Genomic DNA, 22,466 nt, shown 5'->3' on the forward strand with positions numbered 1-22,466 from the left:
ATACAGATATTTAGATATCATGAATAGGTATATACAGAGATGTAGATATCATGATTGGGTATATACAGTTATGTAGATATCATGAATGGGTATATACAGAGATGTAGATATCATGAATGGGTAGATACAGAGATGTAGATATCATGACTGGGTATATAAAGAGATTGAGATATCATGATTGGGTATATACAGAGATGTAGATATCATGAATGAGTATATACAGAGGTGTAGACAACTTGAATGGGTGGATACAGAGATGTAGATATCATGAATTGGTAGTTACAGTGTGGAGATATCATTAATTGATAGATACAGTGTGAAGATATCATGAATTGGTAGTTACAGTGTTGAGATATCATGAATTGGTAGTTACAGCGTGGAGATATCATTAATTGATAGATACAGTGTGGAGATATCATGAATTGATAGATACAGTGTGGAGATATCATGAATTGATAGTTACAGTGTGGAGATATCATGAATGGGTAGATACAGTGTTGAGATATCATGAATGGATAGGTACAGTGTTGAGATATCATGAATTGATAGATACAGTGTGGAGATATCATGAATGGATAGATACAGTATGGAGATATCATGAATGGATAGATACAGTGTGGAGATATCATGAATGGGTATAGATACAGTGTGGAGATATCATGAATTGATAGATACAGTGTGTAGATATCATGAATGGGTTGATACAGTGTGGAGATATCGTGAATTGATAGATACAATGTGGAGATATCATGTAATGATAGATACAGTGTGAAGATATCAATTCATGATATATCCACACTGTATCTATTAATTCATGATATCTCCATACAGTGTGGAGATATCATGAATGGGTAGATACAGTGTGGAGATATCATGAATGGATAGATACAGTGTGGACATATCATGAATTGATAGATACAGTGTGAAGATATCATGAATTGATAGGTACAGTGTGGAGATATCGTGAATTGATAGATACAGTGTGAAGATATCATGAATGGATAGATACAGTATGGAGATATCATGAATGGATAGATACAGTGTGGAGATATCATGAATGGATAGATACAGTATGGAGAAATCATGAATTGAAAGATACAGTGTGGAGATATCATGAATGAATAGTTACAGTGTGGAGATATCATGAATGGGTATAGATACAGTGTGGAGATATCATGAATTGATAGATACAGTGTGGAGATATCATGAATGAATAGTTACAGTGTGGAGATATCATGAAGGGGTAGATACAGTGTGGAGATATCATGAATGGATAGATACAGTATGGAGATATCGTGAATTGATAGGTACAGTGTGGAGATATCATGAATTGATAGATACAGTGTGGAGATATCATGAATCGATAGATACAGTGTGAAGATATCATGAATTGATAGGTACAGTGTGGAGATATCATGAATTGAAAGATACAGAGTGGAGATATCATGAATCGATATATACAGTGTGGAGATATAATGAATTGATAGGTACACACTGTATCTATCGATTCATGATATCTCCACCCTGTACCTATCAATTCACGATATCTCCATACTGTATCTATCAATGCATGATATCTCCACACTGTACCTATCAATTCACGATATCTTCACACTGTATCTATAGATTTAATATATCTCCACAATATATCTATCTATTAAATATCTCTCAAAACTGTATCTATCCATTCATGAAGGGGTAGATACAGTGTGGAGAGATCATGAATTGGTAGATACAGTGTGGAGCTATCATGAATGGATAGATACAGTGTGGAGATATCATGAATTGATAGATACATTTTGGAGATATCATGAATGGGTTGTTTCACAATGAAGAGAAAAATGCTCTGGTGGTTTCTCTTGATATTTGGTGTAAAGGATAATTTTTTCTTCTTTTTTTTTGGTGAAAAAATGCTTGTAGAGAAAAATACACAGAATGACAAAGAGCTTGGTAATGTATATATGACTAGTATGGTATGTACTCTAGCTGTCACCTTGATCCAAGGTTGATGGAGCAGACAGAGTACATATCAATGTTTTACTGTAGAATTATTTTCTACTAGTTGTAGTTTTAATTAAGTCCTGTTTACCATTGATGATGGGAATCTGTCACTCTTACCTCTAACATGTTTGTTCTGAATGTCTGTCTTTTGCACATTCCAAAGTTACACTTTAACCAAGTATGGCCATCTTTTCTGTATGGGTTACTTTAGTATTTCAAGTAATCTTTTGTAACATTTGAAGGATTTTCAAATGGTTCCACATTTAATGCAGGTGATTTTGGTTTTTTCCATGACTGGTGTTCTCTAATAACAGGTGGTCTACCATGACAGATGGTCTCTTATAACAGGTGGTCTGTCTTGACAGATGGTCTCTTATAACAGGTGGTCTGTCATGACAGATGGTCTCTTATAACAGGTGATCTGTCTTGACAGATGGTGTCTTATAACAGGTGGTCTCTAATGGCAGGTTATCTTTCATGATGGGTGTATCTTTTAAGAGGTATCTCAAGACATGTGGTCTCTTCTAAGAGGTTGTCTTTCATGGCAGGTATAAATCTCTCATGATGGTGGTCTCTTATGAAAGGTAAACTATCGTGACAGGTGGTTTCTCTTGATATTTGGTGTAAAGGGTAAATTTTCTTCTTTTTTTTGTGTGTGAAAAAATGCTTGTAGAGAAAAATACACAGAATGACAAAGAGCTTGGTAATGTATATATGACTATTATGGTATGTACTCTAGCTGTCACATTGATCCAAGGTTGATGAAGCAGACAGTACAATTTGTTTGTACAATTTATTAAAATATCACACATGATTAATTTTTACCAACTTGAAGAAAATGAATTGAGACAAAGGTCTTATTTCAGCAGTCACTACTTATAATACATGTATCTATAGGGCCTTATATTATTTAGATCATTCTTCAATATGCATGATGTATGGTTAATAACAAACAGACTTAATCAAAGAATTGTTATAAAAATAATTCTTCGTAGATCTGTGGATGGATGAAGGGAGATAACTCTATTAGATCTGTACGTCAATCCTTTTTCACAATGTTTTATTTAACAAGAATTAATAATTTCTCAGGTGCAAAAAAAATCTGTCAGGAATGGGGAAAACATTAAATAACAATGATAATTTTCTCTCTTCAAACTGGAAACAAGAGCATGGTGATCCCAGATTACTGTAAAGTGATTTAAACTCATATTATCAAATATCCCTCCAACAAAAACAAGAATAGTCTCCCACCTGAACTAAAGGACAGGACTGTAGGTTGGCACTCTGTCGGTCAGTCAGTCCAGATGTCGTTGTATCTTGGGAATATAATATATGGTATCACCCACAAATGCCAAATTTTGTATATCTGAGTAGCTCTTGAGATGACAGCTAGTGACAGCTGTTGCATACAGAAAAAAAGGTTCATAGTCTTTAAACAGATGTAGTGGAACAGGACTGGGTCGCTTGCAGGTGACCAGGTAGCCCAATAGGTAAGGCGTCCATCTAGAGTTTGGTGGGTCCCAGGTTCGAATCCAGGTCTGGTGATGGCTCCTTGTTCATTTTTGATTCCAAACTTTTTCATGATGTGGGGGACAATGACTTGCTCCCATTACTTTTTGCTTTGTTTTGATTGCTTTTCTAAAGCTTGAACACACATGTGATGTAAACTGTTTTTCTGGACTCCTTGATGAGTTTTGAGATGAGAAGAGTGTTTTATTTTCTAACCAGGGTAAAGGGTATGTGGATAAGTGAATGAATGAGTATGTTACATCTATGGTAAAATTTACGTTTAATGGTTCTTTCTTTTTTATTTTAGTATACAAAGAGCATGGCGATCCTACTCCAGGAGGAAGCGCATTGTTGACAGTGATTCAGACGACGACTCCATTGAGGAGCTTGAAGAACTTAAGATATTACATGATGGCAGTGAGAAGCAAAAGATGACCCAGACAAACCCGGACTGTTCACCCCAAAGTGAGGCTGTACATGTTGTCTTGGAGGATGCGTCTCAATCCGAGAGTCTTAATAAACGGGACTCATCAGAGGAGAAGGATTACTACATAGAAAAGCGTAGTTCCTCCGAGGATAAAGAGTATTCCCCAGGACCCCTGTTTACCTCCCCTGCCCACAGACTTGTTAGCAAAGTTCGCTATGAACACGATAGTGATTCACTATCATCAGACTATTCCGAGTTTTCCGCCCCACTTAAGGATCTAGCTGACAGTGAGGTCACCATTATACAGCGTCAACAGTTAGCGGAGGGCAATATTCAGCAATCTATGAGAACTACGTCGAGCAATGTGATAAGAAAACCCTTTGAGTCGGAAGAGGACTTTAGCAGACGTATCAGAAAACTTAATTTTTTAAGCATTGCACAGGAATTTGCTGAACTTAAAAAAGTGAATTGTGATATATTACCGTTTGACCTTCATAAAGGTCAACAGTTTTCTGAGAGTTCCTGCAGTGACACTAGCTCTGCCCCGGCTTCACAAATCTCTTCAGAAATGAATACTCCCAGTGATCCGTCGGATTCGTTTGTGCAACTCAATAATGGGGTAAACAATCTCATGTCAAAAGATCTTAATAGCAATATCAACAATGGCAATGTTGATGAGAGGGATAACAATTCGTTGTCGACGGCGACAAGACGCTCAAATACAACTAATGATAATCTTCCACCACATACTTCCACTACAGACACTTCCTCCACTGTCTCCACTGTCAGGGTGGCAAAACGCAGCAGAGATCTAGAAGAGGAAAATAGCAACAAGGGAGATAAGTCAGATGTGACTGATAGTGATAGGGGAGATAACCCTTACAATGATGAGGGTGAAGGTGATTTTGATGTGTACAACATAGAAACAGCCGTTCCGCAGATGAACTGGGAAATACTCGGACAACAGTTAGAACAAGTGACTTTGCATCAACAGTCTCTACAGCGACAACGACAGCAGCAAGCAGAACTACAGCAGCAACCAGAACAGAAACCTCGGGTAAGTCCTTAACCTTTTCAACACTGTAAACCATAATGGACTCATCCATATCAATGCATGGTTGAGTCGACTAAAGTTACACAGGGGTGGAAGGGTTAATATTTCACACTAACCCTGATATTGTCTTACATTCAAAGGAAAGCAATAATTAAGTTGGCTTTGCTTTCTTCCAGCTGGGGAAAATTGCTGGTGGTGAGAGAGGTCAGTGTCTAAAAAGTACTGGAATTCATTGTGTATTCCTTGAAGAGTGTAGGAATAATAATTATGTAAACTGGAAACTATTAAACTGTTTTCTTTTCAGGAAAGGCTGCATCAAAGTTTTAATGATGGACTGTTCAATTTTTTTATATAACAATTTGTCATAAAAGGTGAATAATTTGTTTAAATTTTGTGATATGATTTATTATATTACTATACATATGCTTAAAAAATCTTGATCCTGAATTTCTAGATTTCTAGAAACTAAGACCATAAAAAATGAAAAAAAAAAAAATGTTTGAAAAGTGCTTGAATTTTGTTCTGAAAAGTTTGTAAACTATTGTTCTGTTTCACAGCTACAAAACTGACTGTGTGATAGTGTGAAGGTATTAGTGGAAGTTTATAAGGTGATATGATTGTAACATATATACACCCGGTGTGCTTGTGATTGTCTGTTTTATGAAAGGATTTTCAAAATGAATCTAAAAGTAAAATGACATGTTTACAGACAAATCTACAGAATTACAGGACTACATTACTCTCAAGCTTGGAATGCAATTCACTCTCAATTACATGCTATCAGCAATTTTGTTAAAACCTGTACTATTCAAGAATATATGTTTGAAAACTCTTATAAACAATCAGAAAAAGATGTAATCAAAAAATTATAAAATTCTAAATATGTTTTTATATACAATTTCTACTAAAAAAAATCAGAATGGGCTTGATACTGTGACTGTGTAACAGTTAAGGGGAGTTAACTCTTCCCTCCCCGGCTTTTACACTACCGAGTATTATGATTTTGTGTATTGTAGGATATCGTAGCAAAACACTGACCATACTTGGCAGAAATGAAACATAGTCATGATCACAAGAGCTCTATTTTCTGCAGCTTTAATCAATATATGGATTCTGACCTGGCATGTTACGTCAGCACATCATACTCCCACAGTTTCCTCTATAGATATTCTGTCTTCAGGCATTTGGCCATCGATCTATAACAAAATTACTGCCCATCCTTATGAAGTAGTAATCAATAAATGTGATCGGTTTGTAACTCATTCCTGAATGCAGAATTTTTTCCTCAGGGCAGCGCAAATATATTTAGAGTCAACCATTTCAAAGCCATTCATTGTTATATTTTCTAGACCTGACAAAATATTTCACTGAATAGCTGATGAGTTTTCATATGGCTTATTCAGCGCTTTCTCATAAATATATACCAGATATGATGGCATATGGCTTCAAATGCACTTTGTATTGCAAGGAATTAACTTAACATTTACATGCATGTCATTGTTAAATTGAATACAATGCAATTGAAATAAATCAAAGAAAATAACCAGATCGAAAGTATTATGCATGATATTACAAACATTTGGATTTGGACATATTTATATACCATAAGTGGAATATACTGGTGTGATATAATTGAGCAAGGGAGATAACTCTGTATTGATCCTCCATCATCTGATCAAAGGAATGCTGCCGTTTTTGTTGAGAGATTAGATCTGTCTACATGTCTATGTTTAATTGTCTGGCCTGTCAGCATCTGTATCTCCCAATCAGGGCTACAGCTTCTTTAATTGGCTCCTTCTTTGTTAGAAAAAAACACCTTCAAACCTGTAGATACCTTCATCATCCGAGAAAAAATAAAATCAGGATTTTTTTTATATATATTCTAATCACAGATCAATGGGGAAAACGTAAGGTTTAGCTTCATTGTGTATGAGAGATCTGTAGGAACTGCTTAAGATTTTGTGGCATCGATTCTCGATGATTAGGTTGGGACTGAACATAACTTTTCTATTATGTCATTAAAATATACAGGAGAATACCGACAGAGGAGAGAAAATTATACCCAATGACTATACATGTAAGTCTACTCTACTGGTTCGGTATGGTATGGGTCGTTCCTCAGGGACAAGTATTGTAGCTGATGGGGAGTAATTCCGGGACTAATGAAGTCAGGTCCAGATAAACCCAGTATATAGATAATCAGCGGGAAAGTGGATCAGCCCTACGGCCTAGTAATGGAGGGGCAGGTCTCTGTACAGTCACAGACATTAGCCCGGCTCTCCACAGCCTAATAGGGGGGATGCTAGCAGGCTATTTATACTCTACTGCCCATTAGTGGTGAGGATATAGGGCCGATCTGTTTAGGGACAATCCTACTTGATGGGAAGGTGATTTGTAGCATGGATTTTATCTGGATAGAGACTAGGAAGTAATGGTTTCTCCCTTTATGGAACGTGTTTTACAGGTGAGAGTTTATGTTGTGTTCATGTTGTAGCTGTAGAGGTGTCCGATTTAGGTTGACATAAAGGGGTGATAACTCTGATGTCTGTTGATGTGGATTACACACAAATTTAAAATTTACTCGTAAACTGTTTCATCTAAAAGCTGAATATATCTTTGTCACATCTTCAATGGACAACTGCTGTAGCAAATACGTGTCAACTTAGATGATGTTCTGTTACTGATAAGAATTTAGCCACACTCAGTATTTCAGCAAAACAATTCTGGTCTCTTGTTTTTGTCTAAACAACAATGATAAGCAGAATAAAGAAAAAACAATGTCAAATTAAATACAGTGAAAAAAATGAAATTACTTTCAATATGTCAAAAAATCAAAATAAAATAATATAAATGTTAAGGTCTGAGTTAAAAGAGAGCTGTATTTATATTAAGCAACAATGCATGTTTAGCTATCCATTTCCTGTTGCAGGAACAGGTGTTTTATTACCTCATTTTTGACAATTTCATGTCACTGACTACAACAAACAATGTGTAATTGTCCTTAAAATTTAAGTATTAATGCATGATATCCAACATTAGATAAATTTGGCCACTTTTGCAATTGACATCGTCAAAAATAATCGTTGTGTCCATAATGATGACAGTTTCACAGATGCATTAATCATCCCATGGTATTTCCCAGAGAGGGAAATAGTTTTCCCTGACCGGGCTATAGTCTTTGAACTATTCACTGGTTGGAGTGCAATAGATGAAAATACTGGAATAATCAAAACTATTCACTATATACTAAAAAAAAAAATTGACATCATGTAATTACAAACTGTATCTTACCCAACTCGGTCCAATATATAGGAATGGTCTGTTATCAAACTGGACTTGTCCAAGTACCGTTTGGTCGGTGTGTGCGTGTTACTAGTTAGTTGTATTGATAGCTTCTTTTCTTTCTATAAGAATACTGAACCCCTGATGTTCCTCGTATAGTGTTATAAGATATAAACTATCTCACGTTTCTTTAAATTTTGACAGTAAGTTCAAACTGCCGGTGCAAAGTGTTGCATAAATATACACTCGCACGAAATCTCACACAACTGTTTTCCCTTGACAGAAAATGTTTCCTGACAAAAATTGTTGGTGAATAAGTTCAGAAAACTTATCAATTCACTCAGAATATTTATTTAGCATCAAATTGTGAAGAAATTTAATTGAATATCCTTGGGGTTGAAGTGTCGGAGTGTTCTCTGATGGGTGTAGTTACATATTTAGAACCCTACTTGTCAGTAGGGTATACTTTAGCTTATTGATTTTTGTCTGTGTTTATTTTGCCAGAACAATAGGAACAGTAATCAATACTAAAGCAAAAAACTGCTACATTCCAGGCAGGCTGTTGTGGTGTGATTGCTTTATACAAATGTATATAATGCTGGTATATATTTTCTTCACTTTTCAATACAAAAATTTGAAAAGATGGAGTTTAAAGCCTATAAATTCCATAGTTTGTGAACAGTTTGCATATTTTGGATAGCTAGGTTAGCTATCATCAGATTCGGCTAGCTGAGATTTTGATGGACAGAAATCATCGCAAACCAATTGAAATGGTCCTCATACCACTGCTAAAAATTGTGACTTTGCTATTTGGATAGCTGTTTTTCGATATGACTATATAGCTTAAGTTTGATAAATCAATTATAAAAAGATACTCATACATAATGCGGGACTTTTATCAATCATATTAAAGATGGAAACAACATCAAAACCGACGTGTTAACAACAGCATTCCGGGTTTAAAAATTCAAAGTTGTCAGACCAGAATTTGAACCCTTGACCTTCAATCATTATACTGTTGCCCTAACCAGCAAGCACTCTGGCCCAGTCCACTACAGTTATATATCCAAAACAAAATTAAGGGGAGGTTACTGAATGCACAAAAAACTACCATGGCATTTTCTAACATTTTGCTTGCTGTGAGACAGGAATCATGAAGGCTAGCTATGCTACCTTACTATGATTTGTATCTCCTTTCCAACAAGAGGCCCATGCTAAAGAAATGTGTAAAATATCTCTTGATTGTTTAATCGAACTTACGTGGCACAAGAAATATGCTTAGACAGTTCTGAATTTGAAAGATATTGGTACTGAAAACTTTCAAGGGAAAAAGTAAAATTTGCAACTTTTTAAATAAGCAGTTGTATAATTCTTTAAATCTTCCTCTTTGCTCAGAACCAATTCATACTGGTTTCCTAGACATTTTATGCTATTATTTTGTCAAATAGGGGTCAATGTATAATGTAAGTAGTTTTTTGAGATTTTCAGACTTTGCCCATTGGTTTCTCCCTCAAGAAAAGTTTGAAATTAGGCTGACAAGTATGATTTAACACATTAACATGTTTAAAAAGATTTAAGTAGCAAATAGTTGTCAGTGCATGGCTAACCACGGAAAGTTTATGTGACAAATGAATTATCTGTCGAAGACTCCATGCTTCTGTAATCCAAAAACCGGAAGCCAACAATGATCAGATGTTTTATCTTGCCATCGATTATACATTCCCAACGAAAATCTTAAAATCTCTGTCATTGTGATATAGAGACACTCCTAATGACAAGAAATAGTTGAACAATACATGGTTATTTAAAAAAAAATAATCAAAATCTGAACGCATTGTCATGGTAATGAATGTAAATCCAGCTTTGTGATGGTATTTGAGATTGTTGCATATGCCTCAATAGACTAAGTGAGTTGTCTGGTGTGAGGTCTGTAGGGAGGACTACACTTTGATGATGTGGGGTGATGTTTCGATATGCTCTATAATTGGTATCTCCAGGCATTATGTAATGTCTGTATGGAATTTATACCGCCATTTGCCATTTATACCGCCATTTATACCGCTCACTGAAATTTTATGATGTGGCACAATATGTATCTGGCATTCAACAATTAATTCTTTAAATAGATTCTTTTCATCAGTCGACTGATTTCTCTTTGCCTGAATATAATGATATATAACTCTAATTGTTATTTTTCAGTCAATTTTATGTCAAAGATATGACAACCGTGACCTGCCTGATTGGATGAAACAAACCTGCCTTTTTCCTATACAGATGTTAACCAAATTTGTTTGGAATTATTTTAAACTCAGATTCTATTGAAATATGAAGGACCTTGGTGGCTGAGTGGTTAAGGCATCTGACTGTACGTACGATCACTAGCCCTCCACCTCTGGGTTGTGGATTTGAGGCTTTATAATAATGATTAGCAGTCGCCAGGTACCTACCGCAGGTCCATGGTTGGTCTCCAGGTACTCCAGCTTTCTGCCATAACTTGGCACATCCTTAAACAACCATAGCTCTTATACGTAATAGGACAAAAATCACAAATCAAACCATCCTGCTAAAAAATCTTTTTATAATTGTTTAACCAATTGGAGCTCCAATTAGAATTGATATTTACATTCTTAGATCGATTAAGGTATTCTCCCATTTCTTTGAATTCTAGTTCAGAGAATTGGAGACGAAACAACCGAGCAATAAAGACCCTATAGTGACCAATTGTTGTACAATTCGGAAAGAATTTCATGTTTTCAGATGTGTCTGAACTGAAGCAGTGTTTGCAGGAGTTTCATTGATTCATGAAACAGCAAATGAAATTGCTTTCAATCGTCAGCGTATTTCATTTCAAAATATTTTATTGTATATTAGATCTTATACGTACAAAAGGAATTAGGCAACAGGCTAAGCCTATAAAAGCTGGCCCTCCCCATCAATGTATTTCCAGCAACACAACAGATAGCAGTACCAAGATAAGGTAATTGGAATGACACATGTAGTGTGTTTTGTTCCTATTCTGGTAGCAAGATCTGCCAGGACTGCTGATAAGAAATGCAGGCTGTTACTGCACTGTAACTTCCTTTGGTAAATTTTACATGTTCCTGCTGCGTCTGTGTGTCTTGAGGTGTAACTGTATCCGCTACTGCAACAAACCTGTCTGCACTAATAAGACTTAGCACTCATTATTGATTCATGGGCATGTCTTGAAGATACTTGGATGCAACAGTCTGTCCACATCGTCTTTTTGCACCTTGTTAAAGTTTCTTTATGAAAAGCTGTAATCTGGATGAAATTATAGATTTCCCTGTGTACATATTTAAAAAAAAATCAAAATCATTAGGAGCAAAAACTTCAAAGTTCACTATGACCGGCATGCCTTGTTATGTCGTGATGAGGCCATGTCTGGTGCCAAGTTTGAACACCAGGGGGAGCCACAGGTCAAGAATGTGTAACACAGCACAGCTTTATATTACTAAAGATAAGGTATATCTCTTTATATTACTGTAGTAATTTAAAGTATCAAAGTAAAAAATCATGTGTTCGCGCCATTAATGTAGTGTTGTTTTGGCACATCCTCGGCTACCTAGGGCTTGTTTCTGTGTGAACGTGTCGATTAGCCCAATCAAGGCACTTTGTACTCAAATTAAGGGGCGTACAGTGTTCAGAACTAACATCATCTTATGTTTTTTCCAGATGACTTTTTCTGTGAAAATGATTTAAAAGATGTGTAAGATTAGAGGCGAAGAGATAACACTCACAGAAGGCCGTCTTCGATTCTGAAATGTTTCCGACGACTGTCAGAAATCAAAACTTAATGGACGCCCTTCAAAATATTTCAAAGCATTTTCTAACATTTGATTGATATCTAATATATATAGTGTCAATGAAATGTTTATCTTACCTACCTGTTGTGATGTTATGAAAGATTTAGATCAAACCTCCAGGCAAAGGGTCGTTTCCTGCCTCTTCATTAACAGCTTAACTCGTTCACCCCTGCAGACACATTTGAACTCCTCCAATTCAAAGGTTGGAATAGTTTGTTATGAAGTTTCAGGGGTAAATGAGTTAAAAAGGTTTTCTTTTTTTAAATCAGAAAATGTCTTAACCTTTCCTTTCTTTTTCAAATGTCTTTTGTTATTCTCCCAAACATGGATATTTAGTAAGATACATTTTTGAAATACATTTAAAAAAAATGTAAGATGAATTTAGGGTCTGTTTTCGTAGAGACTCCTGGCCTTGGTTTGGTGCAGTAGATCATAATGGTATAGTTGCCCATCAGATATAGACCACGGTAAAATATCTTAGTACAACCCTGTGGGAAAACAAACATGTTGATCTAATACCTGGATCATATTTTTAAATCTCACTGAGAGTATAAAGTCGTTTTAACTGTGAGTGCTGGCAGCCTGCCTGTAGATAATGACATATCGGTGTAGGTTTTACTGTTACACCAAACAGTAATTTAGATACAGAGGCTGGTGTGTGATTCAACATGGTGAATCACGGATGTTCAAGGTCAAACCAAGGTCACCACTTACTCACCCAATGACTGTGTTTCTGATATCTATGTTGTTCACAAACATCAAATGATGCTAGGAAGACACTTATATACAGACATTTTTAAGAAGGAAAAATTTAACTTTGATCAGGGATGCAAAGTTTCAGCTGCTGCGTATAGTCAGGCAGTGCAGAATCTTCAGGAATCAAGGTTATATCTTGTCATGCAGAACAAATTCAATTAAGCTTTTTCGTGAACATCAGCGATATTTTATTAAATTCTAACTTGGCAAGATCTATTGCAACATTTTATTAAATAAATTCTGCATTTTGAACCTGAATTAGATTTAGTTAATATGTAAATCTCTTCATCTTTGTAGAAGAAAATCTTATTTAGAAATTATGCCCCTGGGAAAAGATTCATTTCCTGAATACTTTCATTTTTGATTAGTTTGAATGATTGACAATTTTTAACTCTCCTGGTTCAAAGGACCATGTTAGATGTTAGGATCTGTTGCAATCCGTTGTCTGTTGTTTAACCCCAGGCTTTAAGCTTTTTCTTTAAAAAACTTCTTCTCAAGAACCACTGGGCCAATTTCAACCTAATTTGGTAAGATGTATTTGAAGGTAATGTTGATTCAGATTTGCAAAAGAAAAGGGCACGATAACACAGAATGCTACAAAGCTTACAAAAAGAAATTATCTTTATCTTCTATATTCTATATTTAAAATCACAGGGGCCTAATCTGTTAATACACTCCAAAAGGCATGGTATTTGGCCAATAGCTCTTTGAGATGTGGATATAGGAAGTTTGGGAAAACAAAAGCCGCAAATATCTGGTAAGTTACTTCAGGCCCCTTTGGCCTCTTGTTATGTTTAGTTCCAATATTGACTAATTGTACATTGTGATCGCTATGCAGAAGTTCTGGTTTCTGTGGTGTTGAGTGTGTTGGGGTCACATGCCAGCATCTGTCAAATGGTAATTCATTCACTCCTTAAATTTCATAATGAACTATTCCAACCTTTGATTTGGAAGAGTTCAAATGTGTCTTCAGGGGTGAATGAGTTAATTCTGTAGCTGTTTCCAACCTTATTTTGAATAATCGTCTTCATCAACATCATTAGTGGCTGTCAACTTAATCAACATCATTAGCGGCTTTCAATGGAATTGTATACGGACAAACAATATGTGGTAGTTTTACAAATGGTTGCCTATGTACTGTAGGTCCGACTTCTGTAGCCTCTAGTGCCAGGATTCAAAACCCAGGCAGACTTAAGTAATGCTTATATATACACATTCTGTCAATTTTGAAATGGTCTAGACCTGACAGGGCTAATCCCACTGCAGTACATCCTTTTTGCCAATAAACCGTTTCATTTCCTTGTTGCTATCTGATACCTTTTGTCATGGGTCAAGACCTATCTCATTCACTGAAACACTGCTGGCTGCCAGGCCTGACCTTGACCTTTCTGCATCCTTTTAAATATGACCTTCATCTCCACACTTTGAAGTGTAATCCCAGATTGTTGATTAAAACCTTAAACTGTCTTGCATGTGTTCCTTGTATTGTGGTTTACTTAACGAATGCAAAATTAACAGCAGGTGCCTGTCTTTGTGTGTCATGCTTGCGTGGCACCTTGCCAGATGTTAATTACAGATTTGATTGAATTAAGACATCTTCTTCATTAAAAAAGGTGTGTGTTTGGAGGAATGGGGAGGAGAAGTCAGGTCATTTATAGGGTTTAAATAATGGTTCCTAATCATGTTTCAAAATGCGAATAATTATTTCAATCTGATGTTTATTTCAACTTGATGTTATTTTCAATCTGATGTTTATTTCAGCCTAATGTTAATTTCAATGTATTGTATATTTCAACCAATTTTGATTTCAATTTGATGTTGATTTCAATTTGATGTTGATTTCAACAAATTTTTATTTCATTCTGATGTTCATTTCATGCATTAGGATACTTTCATTTAAACAACATTTATCAGCAATTTTGTATCTGAAAGTAAAACTACCAAAACCATGCATGTACCTGTCTAAAATAAGCAAACTACTATCATCTCAAAATACTATAATATATATTGATGACTAGTGTGAGGTTTTAGTGATAATGAATATTTTAGTATCAATCTCGTCTATATTCACTGTAGCGACATTGCTTAGACAGATATTGCAGTAAACACTTAGCTGAATTAAATATTAACTGCACTTCCATGAATAATTAGCTTTTATCCATCCAGTCATATTAGCTTGATTAATTAGACAACATCTTTAATGTCAGCTCAGCCCAAACTACCTGTCTTATTTCCAATAAATCTAACTTAACTGTGATTGTACTTCCTGTATATATATGTTAATATGGTCCGGATTTAATGGTAATTATTTGTGTGTAATGTTTGTTTTATGGTATAGTTCTAATTGGTTTAAACACTTAACAAGTACATTTATCAATTCTAACTGTTTCTTATAGTCGACACACTGGCGCAGGTAGTTGATAATTAAAGTTTCACGCTGAACTATATATAATATATGAACTGTCATATGTAAGGCTTGTGTTTCATGGAAATGGCATAATTCCATTATTTACTCTTATGTGGTGAAAGAATTTATTTTCGAATATATTACTGAAATATATATCTCTATTGGCGGACTTATTTTCAAGCATGGGCTTATCAATGGTCAAATATGATGAAATGTTTAAAATAGACTTTCAAAAGTCCTTTTGTTTAATGCACCCTAAAGTCTGTCTTTAACTCATTCACCCCTGACGACACATTTGAACTCTTCCAATTCAAAGGTTGGAATAGTTCATTATGAAACTTCAGGGGTGAATGAGTTAAAAATAAATTGACAAGTTAATATAGAATTACAAAAGTTTTTCTTATTAACTGTAGCATTAATTCTGTCTTTAATAGAAAGAGGGTAGCGGGGACATATCACACTTATAACATTGGAGACGGTATTAATCTCTAAAATCTGTGAAGGGGACTAATGAACATGTCATTAGCAACAGATGTATTGTTAATTTATTATAATGGAACCTCACCAGGACCAATATCGAGTTCTGTGACATCATCAGATACAGATCAATTAGGCATTGCAGTGTGTTATTTATGAATCAATTATCTTGACTACTTAACTGAAAGAAAATTGATATCGTGTGAGAAGTAATCTGTTTGACCAGATTGTCTTGATTCGGTCAATAGTCTGATCATGGCTTTACAGTTTAGGCAGGGATTAATTTAGGAATCATTGTGAGTTAAAGAGGACATTTTCCATGATACTCCAGTTATGAGCCTCTGCTGCGTGCCTTAGAGACACAGGACAACCATTGTATGTCTCCTGATCCTATGCACAACATGCTTTCCATTCTTGATGCTGAGTATATGGCAGGGAGCAACAGATGTACTATCAAGGTCGTTTTGACCACAAAAAATATCATATATTCAGAAAAACTAGACATTCAATAAAATATATGCAATTGAAAGTTGCTTTTCCAAACCCAAGGGGAAATATCAGGGTTCAGTTAAGGGGTCGGTCAGATTATTGGACACAACTAAATACTGTATTATATCAAATCAAGCTAGACATAGGTCCACACAACTAAGATTCAGATAATTAAATGTCTAGATAATTAAATGGTTTGGATAATTGCACTTTCAACTCTAGATGTATGTTATTTCAAATACATAGTATTATACATCATGATCACCTGCCATTTGACAGACAACTCATCAGATAAAAGGATGGGTTTTCAAGATAGGAGAGCTTAACTGCGTATCACTTTGCTTTTTGTCATCGATATGATTTGTCTAGGAATGAAGACTTTACTGAGATTGCCACCTGAGACAGCTTATACTACAGTTTCCAGGGTAGGTAGAATTGTGTATGAATATTGGTTAGACTTTTGTCTGTGGCCTGAGTGCAAAGACAGGGTCACTAACATAGTAGGTGGGGCTGAATTTACTTTGGTATCATGATCAACTACGAAAACGCTTGCCATCCTTCAGTGTCTGGAGAGCAATATTCATGTTTTGTGGTACTAGCAGCCAAGCTGTATAAACACATTGTGGCATATGTTAACCCAGTTATCGATGGCCCGAGGTCACAACAAGGGGAGGTAACTGTGTAAATGTGAGATTTTACACAGGAATTTTGCAGCTTATCCACTAATGATGTTTAAAATCTAATAATTAAGTCTGAAGCTGATATTTTCCCATATTTTTATATAGGAATCTAACAAAGTGATTTCATATTTTATGCAATGTATGTTAGACTCTGTACCAAAGGCTGTTTATGTTGATAGTGTGGACGAAAAGTGTACCCTTTTGTAAAGATACTTTAGCCTCAATCCTTTCAATTTGAAATTCTGAAGTATTAACAGCAAGAACTGTACTTAAAAACAATTGCAATGGCAATTTCTAAAAATTGTCTGGACTTTTGCTCAGATAAATGCAAAATAATACTCGCAGGTTTTTGCAAATCGAGTGTGTGCTTATGAGCAGATCAGGATCCTTATAAGAGAAGCAAAATTAATGTACAATTTTATTCAAATTAACTCGTGAAAATCAAACCAAACAATGAAACAACCCTGTTAAAAGTTGAGAGCATTTTAAGCCATTCACCCCTAAAGTCACATTTGAACCTTACCAAATCAAAGACTGGGTTAAAGTCCACTTTAAATATGTAGGGGTGAATAAGGGGTAAATGAATCTAACAAAGCTTCAGACAGACAAGTGTCGTTTTAGTATCTTGCCTCTCATTGATATATGAAGCAGTTATTATTTTACAGGCAGATCCTGTTTTAGAAATTTGTATATGAAGCATTGTTTTTGTCTTAGCGTACAAAAATACACAACCAATTTCCGGTGGTCAGTCTGTGGTAGCAGTGGTTGCCAGGGACAACAGCACTAACGTAGCAAATTTTCATCTGTTTTGAGTGCCACAATTAGCAGTCTGCTTCTTCTGTCTGTCAGAAATAATTGTTCTTTATTACAAATAAAGGAACCATATTTCATTGACATCTCAGTAACTGTTCTTTATTTGTAAAACAGGAACCATATTTCATTGACATCTGATCAGTAATTGTTCTTTATTTGTAAAACAGGAACCATGTTTCATTGACATCTGATCAGTAATTGTTCTTTACAATGAAAACCTATCTTATTGTGAATGTAAGTAGAAGAGGAAGTGATGCAGAGAGGCTGGCTTATGTTACAGAAGATTTAACGAGCTTTTCTGTCATTTCTTTCCTCCAGTGCTGTAAGTTTGCCCAACACTAAGGCTTCTGTTTGTGTCAATGTTCTCTATCACAAGATCCCATCAGTAGTTGAAGTAAGCACCCCTAGCTCTCTACTCCACCTTTGAAATCCAAAGGTTCTACTTTCAGTATACATATTTTTTCTGCACCCTTGGATTTTCTTATGACAAAATTTAGGGGTCTATGTTAGGGATTAACCTAAGGACCCCTGTTGCACTGCCAAAAACTAACTGGTTTATTTCTGGAACAAGATTCTTTGATAAAAAAAAAATCTAAAAAGAAAAACCATACCTTGCTGGACTTAAAAAAAAAATGTATTCTGAGTGTAAAAAATTAGTAGGGCTAAACTGGGATTCGAACCCTGGACTTCAAGTTCTTACACTGTCTCTCTAACCGATTGAGCTACGATATACCTATAGCCATTGAATAGTGAAACTGCATAGGGACCAGGCTCAAGGTCACATGAAATATCTTGACATTACTGAGTACAGTAGAGGCAGGTTTTTAACACTAATGTCATGATATAATGTGTGAAAGAATTTTAGCTTAACCCTTTCACCCCTATGTAACTTAAGTAGACTCTACCATACATTGATATGGATGAGTCCATAATGGTCTACAGTGGTGAAAGGGTTAAAAACTTAATTTTGATACCAACAAAGTCTTGGAATTTCAGTTCTGAAAATATAATAAATTGTTTTCCCTCAGCATTGTCTACAACAGCTAAGGCTATTCAGTGCTGTAACAGCCTAACTACATCTGAAGTATATCAGAAAAAATGTTTTCTTCATGTACATTTTTCAGGGTATCTGTTTTCTTTTCTATCTGCAGTTGTTTATTTGGAAGTCAGCCATACTTGTAAATATAGGAGAATGAAGAATGCTTGTGTCTGTTCCATTACCAATATATATATGTGTGTAATATATATATATCGCCTTCTCTGGATTGTTTCTTTTTAACCTGGATTTTATCCAAAAAAACAACAACATCAACTTAGTATCTTGCATCAAATAAAGAGAAAAATACATACAGGTGTCTCTGAGTTCCAAAGGAATTGTTTCAATGTATGTATAACATTTTGTGGATTCCGTGGTTTTAATGAATACATTTTAAAGAAGAATTGCTTTGTATTTCTGTAAAAATGTATGAAGGGGAGATAACTTAATTTATAGTTATCATCCCTACGTCACAATTCAAAAAGAGGAGTTTACCAACATGTCATACTATATAAAGGAGATAAGTTAATACTTATTAATACTTATGAAGAGGAGATATCTTCAATTAATATAGTTATCTCCCCTACGTTGAAACTCACAAAGAGGAGTTTACCAAATGTCATACTAGGAAAAATAATTTAATAATCGAAATAAAGAAATAATAATATTCATCATACCAGTAAAAGGGGGTGATGATGAATTATCTAAATGGGAGATTAATTAATTTGATTAAAAGGGGAGATAACTTAATATTGTTTTGGAGCATTAATTTGTCACTTAAATCAATCAAAACATTATGTAAGTTAATATGTTTGTATTGAAGTGTTTCAATTTGTGATCTTTTAAACTTACAAGCTTTAACATGTTTTTACAGTTTTAAATAGATTTTTACACGAATCAATTTTGTGGCTGAATTAAATAAAAAGATAAAAAAGAAAATAACCAGATGTATTTGTCACATTTCTTTCTCAGAGCTTTCTATGTGTCGGGTCTCAATTAATGCCACAATGTTTGACAATTAAACATTAGAAACCTGCAATATCAATTAAAATGTACATTGTAATTATCGTCCGAGAATGGAATGATTTTGTAGTCTGCTTCCGCTAGGTTGTACGTAAGCATTGATCTGGAATTGTTTTATATGTCTAGACACACTGACAGGTAGCTAACATTTTGTCAACGTGTCTTTATGCGGGGACGGTGTACCCACCACAAATTAAATAGTGCGGGATTTCCAGGACAGGATGTGATATTGATCCTAATTTATATAACAGCATTGTGGGGCTATCGATTGCTCGACACATGCCAACAACATAACTGCGCTTTTCCCAATTAATTCTTTGCCAATAGTTGAACATCTCTGATAATGGTTTTTCCTGTACAGACAGACAGACAAAATCACAGAAAGGTTGGGTTTTCATCACAGAAAGGTTGGGTTTTCGTCAGGTTTAAAGCCACTGATTTCAACAGATGGTAGATCTGTACGTACCTCAAGGCAAAGTTTTCGGGGAATGCGAAAGTTGTGAAGTGTAAATTTCCGACGCGTTAAGCTGTGCGATGTTGGAAGTTTTGTGATAATGTTGGGAACTTGTCTGGTTAATACCTGTATAACCGATGATTCATACTGCATCATAGCTGTGCAGCAACCATTCCATGTGAAAAACTCTGTGTGACTCACTTCAATCATTAGCTTCGGATTTAAGTGTGATGAGTTTTCGTTGAGGTATCTTTGGAAATGGTACCAGCAGGATCTTCTTACCTTATCTTTGAATTTCCATTATATGATAGTATATTCATTTTTGATTTCTTTTTGAAGTGTATATTGTCAAATTATCCCTATTAATGATTCAATTCTTCATTAATTTCTGTTCTGGTATTTCATTATCACTATTATCAAAAAACTGGTGTGGTGTTGGATTTTATCTTGTATTAACAACGTCATATGGAGGTACTTGGTGTCACATTAGACTTCAAAACGATGCAGTGTTATTCAAAATTCCCTTGTAATGATTTTTCAAATGTCTTCCTCTGTGTTATTTGAGGTGGTCTGGTGTTGAATTCTATGTGTGTTTGAAACAATATTCAATATCATTACCACATGGTTTTGGATTATTGCGAGGCATGATTGTTTTAGAGAATTAGACTTGTACCATGCAGCCACTGTGAGACTGAAATATCCTGAATTGCGAAATGTTTATGTTGCAATGTTGTGATAAAAATCAGTTAATATCTGCGGAGGGATTTAACAACGTGCAGTTTATTTTATGGTACTAAATTTTGCTTCACACTGATAAATCAAAGCAAATGTTAACGACACCGAGGAGGCCAGAGAAATTATGGAAATTTTACAACCATGTTTTCTTCCAGATTAGCTTTCACTTGCAAGGTGGTCGAATTCTTTCAGATTGAAATTCACTAGTTGAAAATGGAAAAAGGAGTAATTCCTGATTGTGTTGTTCCATAAGCTTGAAAAAGGATTGGAGAAGGTTGGAGATGTAATTTGTCTATAAATAGCTGAGTCAGGGGGACTGAATGCTTCAATCACTTGCAGTTTCAAAAGTGGTTCAGAGAAAAAATAAATGGTTAGCAGGTCTGGTGTTATATATCTTGAGGTAAGATATGTCGGTTTGGTTTTGTATCTTGTTGGTGACACAAGATCGGCTGATTTCTAAAGTTTATACCCTGTGACAGTCCAATGGTCAATTACTGAGTGTCTTCATATGTCTGGGAAGTGCTGTAGACACAGCTAGAAACTTCTCCATTGACCCCACTCAAGGTACAGAGGTCTAAGCTGGCAGCTACAGGTCGTCAAACACACCAGACGAGACACATCTGACCACGATACAATACAGACTGGTAGCAATTCTGGATTGATGGGCAGTGATTATAGGATACATGGTTAATCTTGCTGAAATTTAAAATAATGTTTAGTTATTACCTGGTTTAGATAACATCAAAGTTCTGGAATCTGGTTGTGGACTGTGAGCTCATATGTAGCTGACTTTGGTCTGTTGCGTAATAGCCGATTAAGTCAGGACGCATGCACTGTCAACTACAGACATACAGACTATGTCTGGTGCAACTTGTTGGTCAGTTTTAAAGATGGTTGGATTCAATTTTCAATGTCCTGGATAACAGTGAATAAACAGTTCTGGAAACACGATCGAGGACAATTGGCATTGATTCTATATCAGAAAGATTGTAAAACATCAAGGTCACAGCAAGCATGATGACGTCATAGTCAAGGTCGTATTGTCAAGTTCACAACAGTATAGGATCACATTGCCAGGATCATAACAACATTATCGCCATCAAGGTCACAGAAACAAGGTCAAGGTCATCCAAACAATATCATCAAATGTGACTGCATGTAGAGAATCACATTGCCAAGGTCATATAAATAAAGTTACTGCAGCATGGTAACATCATCAAGGTCAAATAAGCAAGGCCATACCTCAAGGTCACAGCAGAGAGGGAACAAGGATCTAAGATCTGTTAATATGTGAGTGTAAGTATTAGAAGAGGCTTTGTTTTGTTCCTCCTGATTGGAAAATTAATAACATGCAGACAGAAGGGGGACATCTTTTTACCAATCCACAGGTGCACAACCGTTAGTGATAAAAAAATAGGTGGAGCTTGGGTGGATTACACCATGTTGTACATACTGTGACACCTCCCGACAAGTTTTGCGAGGGAGGCTATTGTTTGAGT

The 22,466-nt window shown here is 35.4% G+C and overlaps 1 protein-coding gene across 5 annotated transcripts in view; it reads left to right on the top strand.

The window, feature by feature from the left end:
• LOC110452251 (probable serine/threonine-protein kinase tsuA) overlaps nucleotides 1–22,466 on the top strand; it is a 139,597-nt gene that overhangs the window by 60,131 nt on the left and 57,000 nt on the right. For all 5 annotated transcript variants that reach the window (XM_021500645.1, XM_021500647.1, XM_021500646.1 and 2 more), the window contains one exon: nucleotides 3,818–4,994. In XM_021500645.1, coding sequence (XP_021356320.1) covers nucleotides 3,818–4,994 — 1,177 coding nt within the window. The remainder of the gene's footprint in view (nucleotides 1–3,817; nucleotides 4,995–22,466) is intronic.

Source organism: Mizuhopecten yessoensis, unplaced genomic scaffold (assembly GCF_002113885.1).
Source record: "Mizuhopecten yessoensis strain PY_sf001 unplaced genomic scaffold, ASM211388v2 scaffold6505, whole genome shotgun sequence".
NCBI classification, from domain to species: Eukaryota; Metazoa; Mollusca; class Bivalvia; order Pectinida; family Pectinidae; genus Mizuhopecten; species Mizuhopecten yessoensis.